The sequence below is a fragment of the Artemia sp. Qi Xiang Cuo genome, chromosome 21 (genome assembly GCF_049724085.1).
Source record: "Artemia sp. Qi Xiang Cuo chromosome 21, ASM4972408v1, whole genome shotgun sequence".
Classification (NCBI taxonomy): Eukaryota; Metazoa; Arthropoda; class Branchiopoda; order Anostraca; family Artemiidae; genus Artemia; species Artemia sp. Qi Xiang Cuo.
This window is the reverse complement of record NC_142814.1, coordinates 679,434-697,180: the sequence shown is the minus strand read 5'-3', so window position 1 is coordinate 697,180 and position 17,747 is coordinate 679,434. Positions and strand designations below refer to the sequence as shown.

At 31.2% G+C, this 17,747-nt stretch overlaps 1 protein-coding gene across 5 annotated transcripts in view; it reads left to right on the top strand.

Moving 5' to 3' along the window:
- LOC148939128 (innexin shaking-B-like) overlaps positions 1-12,793 on the top strand; it is a 73,152-nt gene extending 60,359 nt beyond the window's left edge. For all 5 annotated transcript variants that reach the window (XM_089106730.1, XM_089106734.1, XM_089106733.1 and 2 more), the window contains exon 3: positions 12,111-12,793. In XM_089106730.1, the coding sequence (XP_088962856.1) occupies positions 12,111-12,791 (681 nt within the window). In that variant the 3' untranslated portion in view covers positions 12,792-12,793. The remainder of the gene's footprint in view (positions 1-12,110) is intronic.
- Positions 12,794-17,747: the final 4,954 nt, after the last annotated feature.

The window sequence follows — 17,747 nt, the reverse complement described above, 5'->3', positions numbered from 1 at the left end:
TTTACTGAACACACTCAAATTTCTCTTAGAAATAATATTTTTCATCAATGATAACACTTTTTCTGTTCGAACTAGCAACTTTTCTGTCAGAAGTAACAAGTGTTGTTTAACACTAACAAACCTTCTCATCAAAGTAACAACATTCTTCTTTAATACTACCAAACGTTTACTGAACACACAAAAATTTCTCTTAGAAATAATATTATTCATCAGTGATAACACGCTTTCTGTCAGAAGTGGTAAGTTTTCTACCAAAGATACCAAATTTTTTCGTAGAAGTTACAATTTTTGATTGTGATAACAACTTTTCCTTCAGAAGTAGCAAGTGTTGCTTAACACTAACAAACCTTCTCATCCAAGTATCAACATTCTTCTTTAATACTAATATACTTTTACTGAACACACACAAATTTCTCTTAGAAATAATCTTTTTCATCAGTGATAACACGTTTTCTGTTCGAACTAGCAAGTTTTCCACCAAAGATTCCAAATTTTTTCTTAGAAGTAAAATTTTTTTATTGTGATAACAACTTTTCTGTCAGAAGTAGCAGGTTTGCTTAACACTAACAAATTTTCTCATCAAATTAATAATATTTTACCTTAAAACTAACATATACTTACTTAACACACACAAATTTCTCTTAGAAATAATATTTTTCAACAGTGATAACACTTTTTCTGTTCGAACTAGCAAGTTTTCTACCAAAGATACCAAATTTTTTCTCAGAAGTAACATTTTTTCGTTTGTGATAGCAACTTTTCTGTCAGAAGTAGCAAGTTTTGATTAACACTAACAAATCTTCTCTTCAAAGTAACAACATTCTTCCTTAATACTACCAAACGTTTACTTAACAATATCAGATTTTCACTTCGAATCATCAACTTTTCCTTAATACTAACATACTTTTACTGAACACTCAAATTTCTCTTAGAAATAATAATTTTCATCAATGATAACACTTTTTCTGTTCGAACTAGCAAGTTTTCTGTCAAAGATAATTTTTTCTTAGAAGTAACAATTTTTGATTGTGATAACAAGTTTTTTGTCAGAAGTAGCAAGTTTTCTGTCAAAGATACCAATTCTTCTGTCAAAGATACCAGTTCGAACAGAAAAAGTGTTATCACGGTTGAAAAATATTATTTCTAAGAGAAATTTGTGTGTGTTAAGTAAGAGTATGTTAGTTTTAAGGTAAAATTTTGTTACTTTGATGAGAAAATTTATTTGTGTTAAGCAAACTTGCTACTTCTGACAGAAAAGTTGTTATCACAATAACAAATTGTTACTTCTAAGAAAAAATTTGGTATCTCTGGTAGAAAACTTGCTAGTTCGAACAGAAAACTTGTTATCACTGACGAAAAATATTATTTCTAAGAGAAATTTGTGTGTGTTCAGTAAAAGTATGTTAGTATTAAAGAAGAATGTTGATACTTTGATGAGAAGGTTTGTTTGTGTTAAGCCACACTTGCTACTTCTGACAGAAAAGTTGTTATCACAATCAAATATTGTTACTTCTACGAAAAAATTTGGTATCTTTGGTAGAAAACTTACCACTTCTGACAGAAAGCGTGTTATCACTGATGAATAATATTATTTCTAAGAGAAATTTTTGTGCGTTCAGTAAATGTTTGGTAGTATTAAAGAAGAATGTTGTCACTTTGATGAGAAGGTTTGTTAGTGTTAAACAAAACTTGCTACTTCTGACAGAAAAATTGTTATCACAATAAAAAATTGTTACTTCTACGAAAAAATTTGGTATCTTTGGTAGAAAACTTGCTACTTCTGACAGAAAGCGTGTTATCACTGATGAATAATATTATTTCTAAGAGAAATTTGTTTGTGTCCAGTAAACATTTGGTAGTATTAGAGAAGAATTTTGTTAATTTGATGAGAAGGTTTGTTAGTGTTAAGCAAAACTTGCTACTTCTGACAGTAAAGTTGTTATCACAATCAAAAATCGTTACTTCTAAAAAAATTTGGTATCTTTGGCAGAAAACGTGTTACTTTGAACAGAAAACGTATTATCATTCATGAAAAATAATGTTCCGAAGATAAATTTATGTGTGGTCAGTAAAAGTATGTTAGTATCAATGAAGAATTTTATTACTTCGATGAGAAAGTTTTCTAGTGTTAATCAAAACTTGCTACTTGTGATAGAAAAGTTGTTATCACACTCAAAAGTTTTTACTTCTAAGAAAAAAATTGGTATCTTTGACAAAAAAATAGCTAGTTCAAACAGAAAACGTGTTATCACTGATGAAAAATGTTACTTCTAAGAGAAATTTGTGTGTTTCAGTAAAAGTTTGTTAGTTTTAATGTAAAATGTTGCTACTTTGATGAGAAAGTTTGTTAGTGTTAAGCAACAATTGCTACTTCCGACAGAAAAGTTGTTATCACAATAAAAAAATTGTTACTTCTAAGAAAAAATTTGGTATCTTTAGTAGAAAACTTGCTAGTTCGAACAGAAAAAGTGTTATCACTGATGAAAAATATTATTTTTAGGAGAAATTTGTGTTTTTTCAGTAAAAGTATGTTAGTTTTAAGGTAAAATGTTTTTACCTTGATGAGAAAATTTGTTAGTGTTATGCAAAACTTGCTACTTCTGACAGAAAAGTTGTTATCACAGAAAAAAATTGTTACTTCTATGAAAAAAATTTGTATCTTTGGTAGAAAACTTGCTAGTTCGAACGGAAAGCGTGTTATCACTGATGAAAATATTATTTCTAAGAGAAATTTGTGTGTGTTCAGTAAAAGTATGTTAGTTTTAAGGTAAAATGTTGTTACTTTGATGAAAAGGTTTGTTAGTGTTAAGAAAAACTTGCTACTTATGACAGAAAAGTTGTTATACAGACAAAAATTGTTACTTCTAAAAAAAAAATGGGATCTTTGGCAGAAAACTTGCTAGTTCGAACTGAAAACGTGTTATCAATGATGAAAAATATTATTTCTAAGAGAAATTTGTGTGTGTTCAGTAAACATTTGGTAGTATTAAAGAAGAATTTTATTACTTTGATGAGAAGGTTTGTTAGTGTTAAGCAAAACTTGCTACTTCTGACAGTAAAGTTGTTATCACAATCAAAAATCGTTACTTCTAAAAAAATTTGGTATCTTTGGCAGAAAACGTGTTACTTCGAACAGAAAACGGATTATCATTCATGAAAAATAATGTTCCGAAGATAAATTTATGTGGGGTCAGTAAAAGTATGTTAGTATCAATGAAGAATTTTATTACTTCGATGAGAAAGTTTTCTAGTGTTAATCAAAACTTGCTACTTGTGATGGAAAAGATATTATCACAATCAAAAGTTTTTACTTCTAAGAACAAATTTGGTATCTTTGACAGAAAACTTGCTAGTTCGAACAGAAAACGTATCATCACTGACGAAAAATATTATCTCTAAGACAAATTTGGATGTTTTAAGTAAGACTACGTTGGTATTAAGGAAAATTTAATGATTTGAAGAGAAAATCGGTTAGTGTTAAGACTTGGTAATACTGACAGAAATGTTTCTATCACAATCAAAAAATTTACTTCTAAAAAAAATTTGGTATCTTTGACAGAAAACTTGTTAGTTCGAACAGAAAGTGTCGTCACTGACGAAAAATATTATTTTTCGAAATACTTCTAAGAAAAAATTTGGTATCTTTGGCAGAAAACTTGCTAGTTCGAACAGAAAATGTATTATCACTGATTAAAAATATTATTTCTAAGAGAAATTTGTGTGTGTTCAGTAAAAGTATGTTAGTTTTAAGGTAAAATGTTGTTACTTTGATGAGAATGTTTGATAGTGTTAAGCAACACTTGCTACTTCTGACAGAAAAGTTGTTATCGAAATCAAAAAATTTTTAATTCTAAGAAAAATTTGGTATATTTGGTAGAAAACTTGCTAGTTCGAACAGAAAAAGTGTTATCACTGGTGAAAAATATTATTTCTAAGATAAATTTGTGTGTGTTCAGTAAAATTATGTTAATTTTAAGGTAAAATGTTGTTACTTTGATGAGAAAATTTATTAGTGTTAAGCAAAACTTGCTACTTCTCACAGAAAAGTTGTTATCACAATCAAAAAATTGTTACTTCTAAAAAAAAATTGGTATCGTTGATAGAAAACTTGCTAGTTCGAACAGAAAAAGTGTTATCACTGATGAAAAATATTATTTCTAAGAGAAATTTGTGTGTGTTCAGTAAGAGTATGTTAGTTTTAAGGTAAAATGTTGTTACTTTGATGAGAAGGTTTGTTAGTGTTAAGCAGAACCTGCTACTTCTGACAGAAATGTTGTTATCACAGACACAAATTGTTACTTCTAAAAAAAAATTTGGTATATTTGGCAGAAAACTTGCTAGTTCGATCAGAAAACGTGTTATCACTGACGAAAAATATAATTTCTAATTGAAATTTGTGTGTGTTCAGTAAGAGTATGTTAGTATTAAGCTAAAATGTTGTTACTTTGATGAGAAGGTTTGTTAGTGTTAAGCAAAGCTTGCTACTTCTGACAGAAAAGTTCTTATCACAATCAAAAATTGTTACTTCTAAGAAAAATTTGGTATCTTTGGTAAAGCACTTGTTAGTTCGAACCGAAAAAGTGTTATCACTGATGAAAAATATTATTTCTAAGAGAAATTTGTGTGTGTTCAGAAAAAGTAAGTTAGTTTTAAGGCAAAATGTTGTTACTTTGATGAAAAGGTTTGTTAGTGTTAAGAAAAACTTGCTACTTATGACAGAAAAGTTGTTATACAGACAAAAATTGTTACTTCTAAAAAAAAAAAAAAAAGGGATCTTTGGCAGAAAACTTGCTAGTTCGAACTTAAAACGTGTTATCAATGATGAAAAATTTTATTTCTAAGAGAAATTTGTGTGTGTTCAGTAAAACTATGTTAGTTTTAAGGTAAAATGTTGTTACTTCGATGAGAAAATTTGTTAGTGTTAAGCAACACTTGCTACTTCTGACAGAAAAGTTGTTATCAAAATCAAATAATTGTTACTTCTAAGAAAATATTTTGTATCTTTGGTAGAGAACTTGCTAGTTCGAACAGAAAAAGTGTTATCACTGATGAAGAATATTATTTCTAAGAGAAATTTGTGTGTATTCAGTAAAAATATGTTAGTTTTAAGGTAAAATGTACGTATGGAAAATATAATTGAATATATGTGTGCACGTATGGAAAATATAAGAAAAACAAACAAGCAAGTGCCTTTGGTTATATGGCCTTTTCTGAAGAAACAATGTTAATAGCAAAAGAACCTTGTGTTCTATGGCCTTTTTCTGAAGAAACCAAGTTAATAGAGAAAAAACAGTTAGTACCAATCGATTCAACAATAAGTGTGGTTACATATTATAGACATATAGAGCTTTCTAGACATTTCTAGAGCTATTAATTAAAATAAACTTTCCGAAAAATAAGTTTTTCAAAGAAAAGTAAAGGCCATTTTAAACTTAAGCTCAGCAGATACATATACCTTTTAAAATTCAAACTCACAACGACCAGAAATTAGCCTACTACTAAAGAATAAATGAAACCCAAAACGAACAGAAATTAAATAAACAATCATAGCAAAAACATACAACAAGTAATAATGTAAATGAATAAATAGATCTTAAAGCGAGTAATGCTTAGATTGAATATGAACATCAAGCCTAAAACGAAAAAATATATTTTCATATTTTAAGTATAAATGAAATTTAAAACGAACAGAAATTAATTAAAAAATCAATGCAAACAAGCATACAATAGATATTACTGTACATTAATAAATAAATCTTAAAACGAGTGAAATTTAAATTGAATATGCAAATCAAGCTTAAAACGAACAAAAATCACTACAAACAAGAGTATGGGTATGACCTCCTTCTCTCACTGTAAAAGTCTAAAACCTACTGCGTCATTGGCGCTTTACTGAAAACTATATACGTCATGAACTGTCTTGGAAAGTATAAACAACATCAAATTGAATATTTGATGTATAATGATATTAATTGTTGAAAGATTGATCAGTTCAAGAATTTATTTCACTGTAATTGTATTTTTATTTTCAATGCTGTAAAAACTGGAAAAAGATAATATTTGTAATATAATTCGTTTTCAGTTAAGCGCCAATGACGCAGTTTTCTTTTGGTTTTTATTTACAGTTAGGAAAGGAGGCAGTATCCAAACACTTGTTTGTAGTGAAACTATGTTAGTATTTAACAACTTTAAAAAGAGCTAATAAATTAAACTGAATTGTTGATGTATAATGATATTAATTGCTGAAAGCTCATCAGTTCAAAATGTTCCTATAATTTTAATGTTTATTTTCCATATTAAGTACAAAAGAAAATTTTTGTCATAAAATTGGTTTTCATTAAAGCGCCAATGACGCATTAGATTTCAGACTTTTACAGTGACAGAAGGAGGTCATACCCAAACTCTTGTTTGTAGTGATTTTTGTTTTTTTTCTAGCTTGATTTGCATATTCAATTTAAGTTTCACTCGTTTTAAGATTTATTTATTAATTTGCATTAATATCTATTGTATGTTTGTTTGCATTGATTGTTTATTTAATTTCTGTTCGTTTTAAGGTTCATTCATTTTAAGGTAAATTTGTTAGTGTTAAGCAACACTTGCTACTTCTAACAAAAAACTTGTTATCACAATCAAAAAATTGTTACTTCTAAGAAAATATTTGGTATCTTTGGTAGAAAACTTGCTAATTCGAACAGAAAAAGTGTTATCACTGATGAAAAATATTATTTCTAAGAGAAATTTGTGTGTGTTCAGTAAAAATATGTTAGTTTTAAGGTAAAATGTACGTATGGAAAATATAATTGAATATATGTGTGCACGTATGGAAAATATAAGAAAAACAAACAAGCAAGTGCCTTTGGTTATATGGCCTTTTCTGAAGAAACAATGTTAATAGCAAAAGAACCTTGTGTTCTATGGCCTTTTCTGAAGAAACCAAGTTAATAGCGAAAAAACAGTTAGTACCAATCGATTCAACAATAAGTGTGGTTACATATTATAGACATATGGAGCTTTCTAGACATTTCTAGAGCTATTAATTAAAATAAACTTTCCGAAAAATAAGTTTTTCAAAGAAAAGTAAAGGCCATTTTAAACTTATGATAAGCAGATACAAATACCTTTTAAAATTCAAACTCAAAACGACCAGAAATTACTATTAAAGAATAAATGAAACCCAAAACGAAAAGAAATTAAATGAACAATCATAGCAAAATCATACAACATGTAAAAATATAAATGAATAAATAAATTTTAAAGCGAGTAATGCTTAGATTGAATATGAACATCAAGCTTAAAACGAAAAAATATATTTTCATATTTTAAGTATAAATGAAATTTAAAACGAACAGAAATTAATTAAAAAATCAATGCAAACAAGCATACAATAGATATTACTGTACATTAATAAATAAATCTTAAAACGAGTGAAATTTAAATTGAATATGCAAATCAAGCTTAAAACGAACAAAAATCACTACAAACAAGAGTATGGGTATGACCTCCTTCTCTCACTGTAAAAGTCTAAAACCTACTGCGTCATTGGCGCTTTACTGAAAACTATATGCGTCTTGAACTGTCTTGGAAAGTATAAACAACATCAAATTGAATATTTGATGTATAATGATATTAATTGTTGAAAGATTGATCAGTTCAAGAATTTATTTCACTGGAATTGTATTTTTATTTTCAATGCTGTAAAAACTGGAAAAGATAATATTTGTAATATAATTCGTTTTCAGTTAAGCGCCAATGACGCAGTTTTCTTTTGGTTTTTATTTACAGTTAGGAAAGGAGGCAGTATCCAAACACTTGTTTGTAGTGAAACTATGTTCGTATTTAACAACTTTAAAAAGAGCTAATAAATTAAACTGAATTGTTGATGTATAATGATATTAATTGCTGAAAGCTCATCAGTTCAAAATGTTCCTATAATTTTAATGTTTATTTTCCATATTAAGTACAAAAGAAAATTTTTGTCATAAAATTGGTTTTCATTAAAGCGCCAATGACGCATTAGATTTCAGACTTTTACAGTGACAGAAGGAGGTCATACCCAAACTCTTGTTTGTAGTGATTTTTGTTTTTTTTCTAGCTTGATTTGCATATTCAATTTAAGTTTCACTCATTTTAAGATTTATTTATTAATTTGCATTAATATCTATTGTATGTTTGTTTGCATTGATTGTTTATTTAATTTCTGTTCGTTTTAAGGTTCATTTATACTTAAAATAGGAAAATAATTTTTTTTTCGTTTTAAGCTTGATTTTCATATTCAATCTAAGCATTACTCGCTTTAAGATCTATTTATTCATTATTATTGTTACTTGCTGTGTGTTTTTGCTATGATTGTTTATTAAATATCTGTTCATTTTGGGTTTCTTTTATTATTTACTTATAATTTCTGTTCGTTTTTAGTTTGAATGGTAAATTTTATTTTTATATTCTGAGATTAATTATAAAATTACCTTTAATTTGATTTAAAAAATTTATTTTTAGGAAAGTTTATTTTAATTAATAGCTCTAGAAATGTCTAGAAAGCTCCATATGTCTATAATATGTAACCACACTTATTGTTGAATCGATTGGTACTAACTGTTTTTTCGCTATTAACATGGTTTCTTCAGAAAAAGGCCATAGAACCAAAGGTTCTTTTGCTATTAACATTGTTTCTTCAGAAAAGGCCATAGAACAAAAGGTACTTGTTTGGTTGTTTTTCTTATACGAGTATTTTCCATACGTGCACACATGTTTTTCTCATATTCAATTATATTTTCCATACGTATATTCAACCTAATTTGCTGTATATTTCCCGTTCCTTTTTTTATACTTATCATGCTTGTTTAATGGCTTTCATAGGTATGCTTGCTATGCTTTTATAGTATTGGTTTTATGGTATGCTTGTTATTAACACGGCTTTTATAAGCAGCCGAATAGCGCTGCTTAAGTAAAGAACGATGTTGGCACAACGTATTATTTATTTATTTTTTTTGGTTTCTTGGCTTACTTTACACCAGGACACTCCGTATCGAAGGAGTTATCGTAGAAACTTCGAAAAGGGCTCATTCGATTGGAAATTGGAAGGGCTTGTGCCCCTTTTAATAGCCGATATTGATTGGAAGGTGACTAACACCCCTTCCACGCCCACTATTTCCTTAAAAACATCCAATAAAAATTTTGAGATTGCCATTTTGTTCAACGTAGTTGAAAGATCTGGAAACTATGTAATTGACGAGGACACTTCCCGCATAGCCCTCAGAGCAAGGGTCGTAAGTTATGCCCTGGGGGCATATAAGGTTTCTTATACAAAATGTTGTCGTAGAAACTTCAAAAAGGGCTCATTCAATTGGAAATTCAAAGGGCTAGTGCCCTTTTTAATAGTCAAAAGTGATTGGAGGGCAACTAACCCCCCTCTCACGCCCACCATTTCCCAAAACACATCCAATAAAAATTTCGAGATGGATATTTTGTTCAACATAGTTGACAGTTCGGGAAATTAGGTCTTTGAGGATGAGACCCCCCCCCCACCACAGCCCTCAGGGCAAGAAGAAACTACAAGGGTTTTAAATCCCTATGTTTTCTAAAAGCGAGAATATAATTTGTACTTTTCTGAAAAAATTCTTTTAAATGTTTTAATTTGTATAACTTTAATAAATCAAAAATTAATTAAAATTTTAAGGAATAAAAATCAGCATGTGTATATTAAACTTACATTGCACGTTTTTTTTTTTTTAGTAAATTCATTTGAATCTTTTTCAGTAAAGTACAAATTATATTCTGACTTTTAGAAAGCATAAGATTTTAGAACCCTACTCATATTAATTTCTGCTGGTTTTGAGTTTGACTCGTGTTATTTATTTTAATTTCTGTTTTTTGGGTTTCATTCATTTATTGATACGGATTTGTGGTAGTTGTATGCTTGGTAGATTATTTGATTCTTTTCGTTCATTTTTGGTTTAATAAAATTCTTTACTTTTTTTTGAAAACTTATTTTGTGCAATAAGGTTTTTTTAATTAATCTTCAGAAAAGGCCATAGAACCAAAGGTACTTGTTTGGTTGTTTTTCTTATATTCTCCATACGTGCTCTATATTCAACCTAATTTACTGTATATTTCCAGCTACTTTTTTTTATACTTATGCTTTTTAATGCTTTTTTATGGTACTTACTTATACATGGCCATAATGTAGGTTATTTTGTTCATTTTTCTTCGATGTTGGTGGACAAATAGGCAAGGGCGTATCTAGTATTTTGTTCGGCAGGTTTTTTTTTGGGGGGGGGGGGACAAAAAACTTCACAGCACGCGTCAAAAGTTTTTTTCTATGCATTTTTATAAAACTTTTACCGAGTCGGAACTTTTTCTTTTTGGCTCAAATTTGGAAAATCTTATTTTCCACGGGGGGGGGGGGGTAAACGCCGACCGCCTATCTTATACCCCCACCCCAAAAAGAACATTGCTAACATAAAAAGATAAAAGTGTTCAGGTATAACCATATCACTTGTAGTTTTATTTCTGAAAAATTAGAAACGCTTTCATGTATAATCTTACATACACATATACAGGAGTTTTTTACTTGCGCATTTGGGAGTACCAAAATTTGTCAAAAAGCTAAGCGGAAATGAATTTATGAAACACCTTCTTTAAATCCCATGCATCCTCTTGAGGCATTCAGGCTCACTCTTTTCTTATTTGATGACCCAATGATCGATATGCTGTTTTAACAGGAGTAGTCCTGGATAGATGGGAGATTTACTGTCGATCACAGTTTTCGATCGGCCCTCAATAGTCCTTCCCCCGTAGTGTAATATCTAGCTGGTTTTTTTTTCTTTCAATTTTCACTGAAAAATGCCGAAAAAGGGTATCTTTGGGGGGGTCAAGTTCAAAAACTAATTTTTGAATTAGGAATTAACCTATACTAATTACTTCTTTTTGGCGAAGCTACACCTTGACTGCACGCACGTTCGCAAGAATTTTTTACGGAGGATCTGGGAGCAATAAGAAATGGATTTCAATTGGTAATTTGAACATATAGTGCTCTGGAATTCCAGAAAATTTTGAATTTATGGAGGGAAGTCCGAACAGTGAGCCCGACTCTCTCGTGTAATTGCCTGTTTGACTGATTCTGAAGCGTATTTGTAAACTGCTTTGGATTGATTCGAAGCTTCTGGGGATAAAGTCAATGAAGCACTTAATGGGCAATCATTGGGATTTAATTATAACTTATATTAAGGTATATAAATATAAAATTTTATAAATTTTCGCATCGTCTCACTGGTGAGGGGAAAATAAAATTGTCAATGTGGAAATAATTAATTGATGGAAAATATTGTCCAAAAAAAGTAATTAGGGATTGTAGATTATGGAGAAACTATTGTATTTATTTAGCTTTTAATTGAGTTAATGAAGATACAAAAAGACATTATTTCAAGTCTTGGGGGGATACTTTGCCTCTATTTCTCATTTTTTCCGTAAAGATACCAAAGAAGGTGTTTTTTTCAAATTTAGAGAGCAATTGTCCTCTCTGAACAACCCCCTCCAAATCGAAGCCCATGTGTGAACTCCGAGACAAAACTTCATATTTTAATAAGGGGTAATTTTGTGCCACTTGGAGAAAGAAGGATGTATTTAGGGAAGTTTAGGTCGCGGAATTGTCCATATTTTTTCCGATGTATAGGCATAAAGAGGGTGTGCATAATTTTTTGGACAGTTTTAAGGAGTTAGAGGATTTGGGGGATAAATATTTGGGATTGGGATAAGATTGAAGAAACGGATATAATTTTCTTAGAATTAATGTTCCCCAGGTATTAGGATGGCTGAGAAGTATTTCTCTCTGACGATGCGTCACAGACAAGTTTTTCGGAAAACGGAGGATTTTTGGAAAAAAAGGAATTTTGAAAAGAAAAGATGTGTTGCAAGTGTAAGAGGGTATATGAGAGTAAACGAGTATTAGAGAAGTATTTTCGTGTGACGATGCATTAGAGAGAGTTTTTCAGAGAATTGGGGGTTGGCAGAATGATTTCAAGAAATACAATTACTGTAGTGGGGCAAAGTCGTTGTTTTGTTTCATATTTTCGTTTTGAAAAACAAAATAAGGTTTTCTTTTTCATTTTTAGGTTTTCCGAGCTTCAGCTCAAAATGCAAGTGATGAAGGGTCTGATGTCATTTACCACAACTACTATCAGTGGGTACCCTTTTGTCTGTTCCTTCAGGCAATTATGTTTTATACTCCTTACTTCATTTGGAAGCGGAATGATAACAACAAGGTTCGAACTGTTATACAAGGACTAAATATTTATGAACTGGAAGGACAAAAACGTGAAAAGCAAGAAGACGTTCTTGCGATGTATTTTCTTGAAAGACTTCATATTCATGCGCGTTGGGCATTTAGTTATTTCGTATGCGAGTTGTTATGTTTAGTTAACGTTATAGGACAAATGTTTTTCACCAACTATTTTCTTGGAGGCACTTTTTTAACGTATGGTGTGCAGGTTTTTGAATTTTTGGACCAAGATGCTGAAGTGCGCGCTGATCCAATGGCTGTTGTTTTCCCACGTGTTACAAAATGCACGTTTCATAAGTTCGGATCGTCAGGAACGATACAACGTCATGATGCTATGTGCGTCTTGGCATTAAATGTCATCAATGAGAAAATATACGTCTTTCTTTGGTTCTGGTTCATTCTTTTGGGAGTATTAACTGTCTTTCATTTGCTTTATCGCATCGCAACGCTAGCGTCTTATACTGTACGTAAAAACGTTATAAAAGCAAAAACTGGATTAGGGTCACGTGAGTAGTAAGTTATATAAAGGTTTCACGAATACATGAATATACGGTGTATTTTCACGGATACAAGCGATGTATCCGTGAAAGTATAGGCACTTGAAAGCTTACATACATATCTATGCCTTAGGCGTAAGTTTGAATGTAAACTTTCAATGCATTGTACGGTTACCAGGGTCATTTGCCAAGAGGAATGACGCAGTTTCAAAGTTCACTGCCTTTTTGGTGATAAGCCCAGTATTCTACAATGCTCGCGTAAAGAATATATGACCCCATCCATGGTTTGGGGTTTTTTTTTTTTTATGTTAAATCCGTGATCATTAATGGGTAATTTTAGTCGTATTGTTTTTTTTAAAAAATTTGCTATTAGTTTAATGGGTTTAATTAATATAAAGAGTCCTGAATTTTAACTGGTTAAGTAATTATTTATTTTAAGATATTTGATAATTTTTTTTTTTGCGAAAATATATTTGAGAAAAGATATTTTCGTATACGCTTACTAGTGACCGTGATAGAAAGTATTAAATAGCTTAATTGAAAAGTAACGATATAATGACATTGTGACTTGACCTAGCTTTACCTCGCCGATGTGGTATTTATAATACGTAACTAACTTTTTAAAAATATTGACCATTAACCAAGACAGGTCTTAAAATGTTGAGGAGGGGGGGTTTTTGCAGCGCGGGGTTAGTTTCACGAGTCGTCAGATACAGAGGCTACCGGGGCCGGGAGGGATGTCGGTGATCCCCGGGGTCCGTTCATCGGGGGATTACGGGGCCCGGGGGGTATACCTTTTTTTTTTTTCGTAAAAAGTGACACCGGTTTTAAAAATACCCTTTTATTATGAGGGTTTGAGCATTTTGGTTACGTACTTTAATTTTATGTACATTTAATTTAAGTACTGTGCATTTGGCTCAATAAAATATTACAGTTAAATTTATAATTAGTTTTTTTTTTTAAACATTTATAAAATTTAAAAATAAAATTTATTTTTATATTTAAAATGTAATATACTGTTTTCTGAAAATTTTTATTGTCTTAAATTAAAAAATAAAATTTAAAAAAAAAAAATAAAAAATTATAAATGATCTTTCTTCTGGCAAAAAAATACAAATTACAATCAAAAATGGTCAAACATGTTAACAACCTGTAAATTGTAGCTATCTGATAAATCGTTCAGTATCGTATGTATTATTCGTGGTATCAACGGTATTTCATTTGCGTAAATATATCTCGATTCGTCAAAACTTTTATAATTCGCATAAAACTAACTCAATTTGCAAAAAAGGTATTCAATTTGCGTAAATTCTTGATTTTTTTGTCGTGCTACTTAGATAATAGAGGACAATTTGGTTTTCTTCCCTAATTTAATGTGTTTTCTTAAGAATATGATCCATCGTTAACAAATTTATACTTAGCTAGTTAAAACTGCACATAAACTCTTGATTTTTTGTTGTGTTACTTAGATAATAAAGGAACATTTGGTTTTCTTTCATTTGTTATGAGGGGGGTGGGTTGCAGAGCGGTGTGCGGGGCCCCCGTGGTCAGTTACCTCCGCTCACGGGGCCCTGCGTGATGGCTAGTCGCCCAGGCGTCCCGTCCCCGCGGGGTTCCGGGCCCCGGGGGGTAAACCTTTTTTTTTTCGTAAAAATCGAACACGGGTTTAAAAATAACATTTTATTCTTATTCGTGGTGCCGTTGGTTACTATCTATTAAAAGTAATTAAAGTTAGCACGGAGGTTCAGTTGTACAGGGGTTTCAGTTATACAGGGGTTCAGTTACATGGGGGTTATTTGTTTTTAATAAGTATTTTTTTTATATTTTAAAATAAATGGTCTGTTTTAGATATTATAATTCTAATTTTTCATGTTTTTATAAATATAAATTAGTTAAAAAATATTCTTAATTTGTTAGTGATAATTTAATGTGTTTAATATTTTTTTAGTTATTTAATTTGTGGTTTATTCTAATGTGCATACTTAAGTTATATTTTTTTTTTACTTGTTTTTAATTAAAATCTAAATTTTATTTTTTTATAATTAGTTTTTGTATATTTTAATAGATCTGTCAGAGGATGGAGAGACTAAGTTGACTAAGAACGTGTTATTTTTATTTAATTGAGTGTCGTTAAAATATATATTTGTATTTTATATTATTAGATATTGTATATTTTAAATTATATTTACTGGGATTGAGAGACTCAGTATCCTAATTCCATGTGATTTTTCTTTACTTGATTTTCATTAAAAAATAAATTTTATTGTTAAATAAGTATTATGTGTATCTTATAAGAAACCTTCAAAAGAAACAACGTGGAAAAATAAGAACAATCTGAAGATTTAGGTTTCATATCCAGGGAATATTTTTCAAGAAGAAAGGAAAATACAAAAAGATACAGAGACAAAATAGAAAGAAAAAAAAATACAAATTAAGAAGCTGAAATAGTGTAGAAAAGAGGGGTATTCTGTATAGGCGGTTTATTGTCCAAAACTCAACTGCCTTGACACATCGTTATGGCAAAAAAAATCTCCAATTTTTATTGGAATGTCGTAATTTCAGAAAACATTGATTAAGAGTAGTGTGGCTTACTAAGTTAAGCTCCGTCGCACAGCAGACAGAATATACAGTATCGACAAAGGCTATACTCTCCATTAAACATATGTGACTCAGATTTAAAACCACACAAGATTCCTACTCCGCCTTCACGCACGCGCAATGACAATTGTTTCCGATCTATACATCACGATAAGGTTATGGAAACTGAACTAAGGTTATGACGTATATTGCCAGGGATGATACGCGCGGTATCAAGTATGTGTCATGTTTGGAAAAAGAAGACGCTACAGTCTACAGTGCTCCGTCGTCAACCCTGATCGTGGGTTATATGGCTGATTGTGGCCTGATAGTGACCAGCCAACTGTCCATCAATTCTTGTCACACTTACTTTCTTCGAGTACCGGACTCTGTGGATGACTACTCTGGCTCTTGATTACTGTCAAACTGACTTTCTTAGGTTATTGAACGGATGACTAATATGACTCTGGACTACTATAAAACTCACTTTCCATGACTATTGGCCTCTGAGGTTGATGAAACGTCATTCTGAACTGGTGTGAAATCGACCTTCCTTGGTATTCCTGACACTTATTGACTGGTAGCAGCACTCCTGTTCCTCGGTCTTGTGATAATGACGGTTCCGTCGAGTAGCAGTTACAAATCGAGCTTCCAGGAGCTTTGTTAAAAATATATTGATTTGTCGAGTTCTGATCCTTCAAGAAAAGTAACGCAAATATAAATAAACAGTTGCAACTATAAGCAGTGTAGGACTTCAGTAGAGAGTTAAAAATGTTATAGGAAGTAACATAACGATCACCCTATATTTTATAAAATGTTTTCTGATTTTTTTTTACAGTCAGAATTTTTTTTCCTTTAACCATCCGTACCTCTCACACTCATATAGGCATACATTCCAATGTTGCAGTCATGCTGGGATGAAAATCACGTTTCATTTGGAATAGCTCACACGATTTATCAACATATCATACTTTTGAGAAAATTTAGGCCCTATTCAACAGTTCCATTATTATTTTGTAAGAACAAAGAAATTCGTCCGAGACTCTCAAAGAATAACTGGTCTCTTGGATAGGGCCACTGTTGGGTCGAGCAAGCCTAATATTTCCAGGCAATTTACCAGCAAAGTGGGCCACTTCAATTTGCCAAAATTTTCCTTTAAACCTTAGGAAGTTAAGTATAATTTTTTTTTGTTTCTTTGTACACAGAGCCTGTATTCAACTTTCTGACAACTTGTCTCAAAACTTTGGTTACAAATGGTCTGAAAAGTGAGCTGCGCTAATTCAAGACCCACAATATAAACTTCTCAGTGGAATTAGGATTTAAATCCCATTAACTATACCCCATTAACCCCATAACTAAGTAAATTAAATAGACTAATTCAATTCTTTTTCCAGCAGCTAATTCGGTTTTTAAGATACTCGAAGGCTTTCTATTTTTTTTAAATTGCACTATGTCTCCTATTATTGCTATAAATACATTTTAAGACCATACTGGATATACGTATTTCTTCGGTTCTATTCGAGTTTACTTTAAAGTTAGTTTCGCTTCTTTTTATTTTGAAGCACTGGAGACTGCTTGGCCGTCTGCTTTTGTCCTTGCCAAAATGTCTGCTTTCTTCGTTTCCACTTCTTTTCTGTTTACTGATTGACATTACTCTCATTTTACCGGCCATTTAGTTTTACTTCTCATTTATCGTTTTTTTTCTTGTTCGTCATGTTCGTCCTTTTGTTGCTTCCATGAACAGTTGGAGTTTCAAGCTTTTGACATAAAAATTTGCTGATGATGTTTGGAGGGCTAAGAAAAAATATACAGTTTTAGAGATACTACTACTACTACTACTGCTATTACTAACAGCTCACTATAGCACGAAGCCGCCTAAGGTTGACACAGCTATGCACGTTCGTTCTTCACCCCTATTGATGGGCTCTTTTTTGACACTTGTCCAAGAAGTTCCCATTTTCTTTAAATCTTTCTTTATGATGTCGTCCTGATCCAGACAGGGACGACCTGCTTTCCGTTTAGCCCTAGATGGTTGGCCGAAAAGAACAATCTTCGGCAATCTGTCATCCTTCATCCACACAACATGCCCTAACCACCTCAACCTTTCTTTCATTATAGACCTAGAAAGCGGTATTGAACCACATTTTTCGTATAGCCTATTGTTTGAAATACGGTCAGTCAGCCGGGTACCCAGAACAATCCTTAAGCAATTTCTCTGGAAAACATCTAGCAAATCTTCATCCGCTTTTCGGAGCGTCCATGCTTCAGAGCCATATTTGACCAATGTCATCACTGTAGCTTCTAAGATTCTAATATTGGTTTGCAGACTTATCTTCCTATTCTTCCAGACTTTTTTTAACTTTGAAAAAACAACCTGAGCCTTGGCTATTCTATTT